Source organism: Phalaenopsis equestris, unplaced genomic scaffold (assembly GCF_001263595.1).
Source record: "Phalaenopsis equestris unplaced genomic scaffold, ASM126359v1 Scaffold197785, whole genome shotgun sequence".
NCBI classification, from domain to species: Eukaryota; Viridiplantae; Streptophyta; class Magnoliopsida; order Asparagales; family Orchidaceae; genus Phalaenopsis; species Phalaenopsis equestris.
Window position 1 is genome coordinate 1 of NW_018217734.1, and position 3,197 is coordinate 3,197.

General features: G+C 42.0%; 1 protein-coding gene across 1 annotated transcript; it reads left to right on the forward strand.

The window, feature by feature from the left end:
• Positions 1–16: 16 nt before the first annotated feature.
• LOC110035459 lies at positions 17–1,987 on the forward strand. The gene has a single exon (XM_020739690.1). It carries the CDS (start codon positions 73–75, stop codon positions 1,729–1,731), a length of 1,659 nt encoding a protein of 552 aa, XP_020595349.1. The 5' UTR covers positions 17–72; the 3' UTR covers positions 1,732–1,987.
• Positions 1,988–3,197: the final 1,210 nt, after the last annotated feature.

Below are 3,197 nucleotides of genomic sequence, written 5' to 3' on the forward strand. Positions count from 1 at the left end.
CTTCCACTTCACGCAACCCTAACCCTAACCGTTCCAGGATTTCTAGATCCACACACTTTTTCATCATCAACTATGAAGGAGCTCGGCGCCGGAAGCACCCCACCGGAGCTCCCGGCGGCGGGACAACAACTCGTCAAGCTCATCGGCAACCTCTGCTTCTCCATCTTCGTCATCTCCGTCCTCGTCTTCTCTGTCATTGCCGTCACCTACCAACCCCCTGACCCATGGTTCCAAACCTCCAAAGCCATCACCAAATCCCTCTCCGCCACTCTCCCCAACTCCACCTTCGCCACCGACGACTCCCTTCTTCCCACCGGCGAAGATCTCGTCGCCTCTCCCCCTTCAGCAGCAACCGCCACCGGCGCCGCTCTTCTTGACAACTCTTCCTTCCCCTCCTCTTCGACCTGCGATCCAAATGCCCCAATCAACTGCTCCAACCCCGCCGTCCTCGCAGCGATTCAGCGCTTCAACTCTAAGGTCTTCCGTAAATCTATCATCTTCATTTCGTACGACATCCCCGTCAATGGATCCAATCCCGACGAATGCGACGCCGCCTGGCGCTTCCGCAACCGCTTCGAGAAATCATGGCGAAGATACCGCGACTACCGCCGCTTTCACCTTTCTCCCACTGAGAATTGCACCTTCGAGGTCATTCGCGCCGGAAATTTCCGCTCCGGCATCAACGCCGCCCGCCGTCCCCGTCGCGCCGCATCTCCACCGACCATCCAGATCCCTGATCTGGACATCAACGACACGATCCCCACCGTCGGATCTGAATCAGAGTTCCGCAAGGGGAGGTACCTGTACTACACCCGTGGCGGTGACCACTGCAAGAGTATGAATCATTATCTATGGAGCTTCCTCTGCGGCCTCGGCGAAGCCGATTTCCTTAACCGTACCTTCGTCATGGACCTCAACGTATGCCTCGCCGGAAGCTATACTTCTACAGGAGAGAACGAGGATGGTAAGGATTTCAGGTTTTACTTCGATTTCGAGCATCTGAAGGAGACAGCTTCAGTTGTGGAGGAGGTGGATTTCCTCAGGGACTGGAGGAAATGGGATCGATCCGGTGGCAAAAACCAGAAGAGCAGCTCTAGCCGGATTAGTTTCAGAAAAGTGCCTACCTACAAGGTGACCCCAATGCAGCTCAAAAAGGAGAAGAGCACCATAGTTTGGAGACAATTTGAAGGCCCTGAGCCGGAGAATTACTGGTACAGGGTCTGCGAGGGCCGGGCGGCGAAGTACATCCAGCGTCCATGGCATGCCATTTGGAAGTCGAAGCGACTGATGAACATCGTCTCTGAGATCGCCGGAAAGATGGATTGGGATTATGATGCTCTTCATGTAGTACGAGGAGAGAAAACCATGAACAAGGAGCTGTGGCCTAATCTGGATAGCGACACTTCGCCGGAATCTTTGGTGGAGAAGGTCACCAAGTTGGTGACCCCTTGGAGAAATCTCTATATTGCTACAAATGAGCCTTTTTACAATTACTTTGATAAGCTGAGATCTCACTACAAGGTTCATTTACTGGAAGACTATAAGGAGCTGTGGGGGAACAACAGTGAGTGGTACAACGAGACGATGATTCTCAATGGCGGGCGGCCTGTGCAGTTCGACGGTTATATGAGGGTGGCGGTGGATACAGAGGTTCTCTACAGGGCGAAGGTGCGAGTGGAGACCTTCAATAACCTAACAAGGGATTGCAAGGATGGAATCAATACATGTTGAGTCATGATTGTGAATAGAATTTGAAGTTGAGTTGGAATTGTGGAAGAATTCTTCCAGAAATCTATGTTCTGATTGATTTACTCTGGCTTGCTGGTAAAGTTCAATCTTGATATTATTTTGCTTGATTATTTTTGTTTCATCAGATGTTTTGTTGAAGTGTTACCCTCACTCTTCATGGCTTTCTGTATTTCCATGCAGAAGGATTGTAATTTATTCTTGTTTTAGCTTTTTATGAGTGATTATATCCATTTTTAGCGTAAATTAAACTTTTTTTTTCTTGTTTGAAAACTGAGTGGTTTAGGAATGTGTTTGATTGTTGAAGCTTGTAGTATGATCCTTATATGACAGATAGGTGCGTTATGCTAACATGAATAACTAGAAATGGAATAAAATGGAATAAATCTGCACCACATTATATGTTAACCTCAAATATCTGCTATTATTTGATTTCATAATGTTGAGTTGATGTGTTTAGAAAGATGGATAATATTAGAAATTTTTATGTATTTAGATAATCTAATGTCAAAATTTTGATATTTGCTTATATATCACTATCATTATAACATAACATTGTCAATGCAACATCCTATTTTCACAGTTGTGAAAAATGGAGGGTTACATTAGATAGTCAACGACCTGTGTAAAATTGTTATCGAAAACTAATGACATGATCACTAAGAATTAGATGTTATTTTAGTATATGTCAAAGATTAGGTGTTCAATATGAAAATGTGCACCTTCATTATGAAGGGATATTGATTTGAGTGGAGATTGTTCATCCTATGACATTTTTTATTATGTTCATTTTATTATTTATTTTTATCATTATCTATTGCTTAATTTACATTTTCAACCTTAGTATTAGGTTTTTTTATCATCCTTTGATCTGTTGTATCATCATCTCTGCTGGTTTTGTAGTTTAGAAGTATTGAAAATTATTTCTATTCCCTACATGTTATCATCTCCATCAAACATGCATTTGAGAACTAAAAACATATTATGAGGAAGTCTGGATCAGTTTTAAAATGTTAATGCAGCAATCACAGCTACCATAACTAAGCATGGTATTTGATATCTGGGCATTTAACATAAATACCAACACGATTCTTTTCTACTTACATATCTAACACTCAAACTTTCATATTTACATATATGAAGCATTCGAATCTTTAACGTCACATCAAAATATCAATATTACCAACTCTTTAAAAGTTGAACATGTCTTTTCATGCATGGATTTATGGCATCAAAATGTTATAAATGTATTTATTAAATTTAGGTGTTTGGTATGCAAATACATGAGAATTATGTGGTATGTATGTATATTTTCCTTCATATATTTTTTGATGAGAAAGGAAGAATGTGATGCATGCAGGTAACAGTGCATAAAACTTTACCAGATACAAGCCAACAAAAAAGTCATTATCCTTAATTAGCTCAAATTTTTGGTTATATCATTTTTTTTT

Coding starts and splice junctions, on each gene's coding strand:
- LOC110035459 (XM_020739690.1), top strand. CDS start 73: ATGAAGGAGCTCGGCGCCGGAAGCACCCCACCGGAGCTCCCGGCGGCG.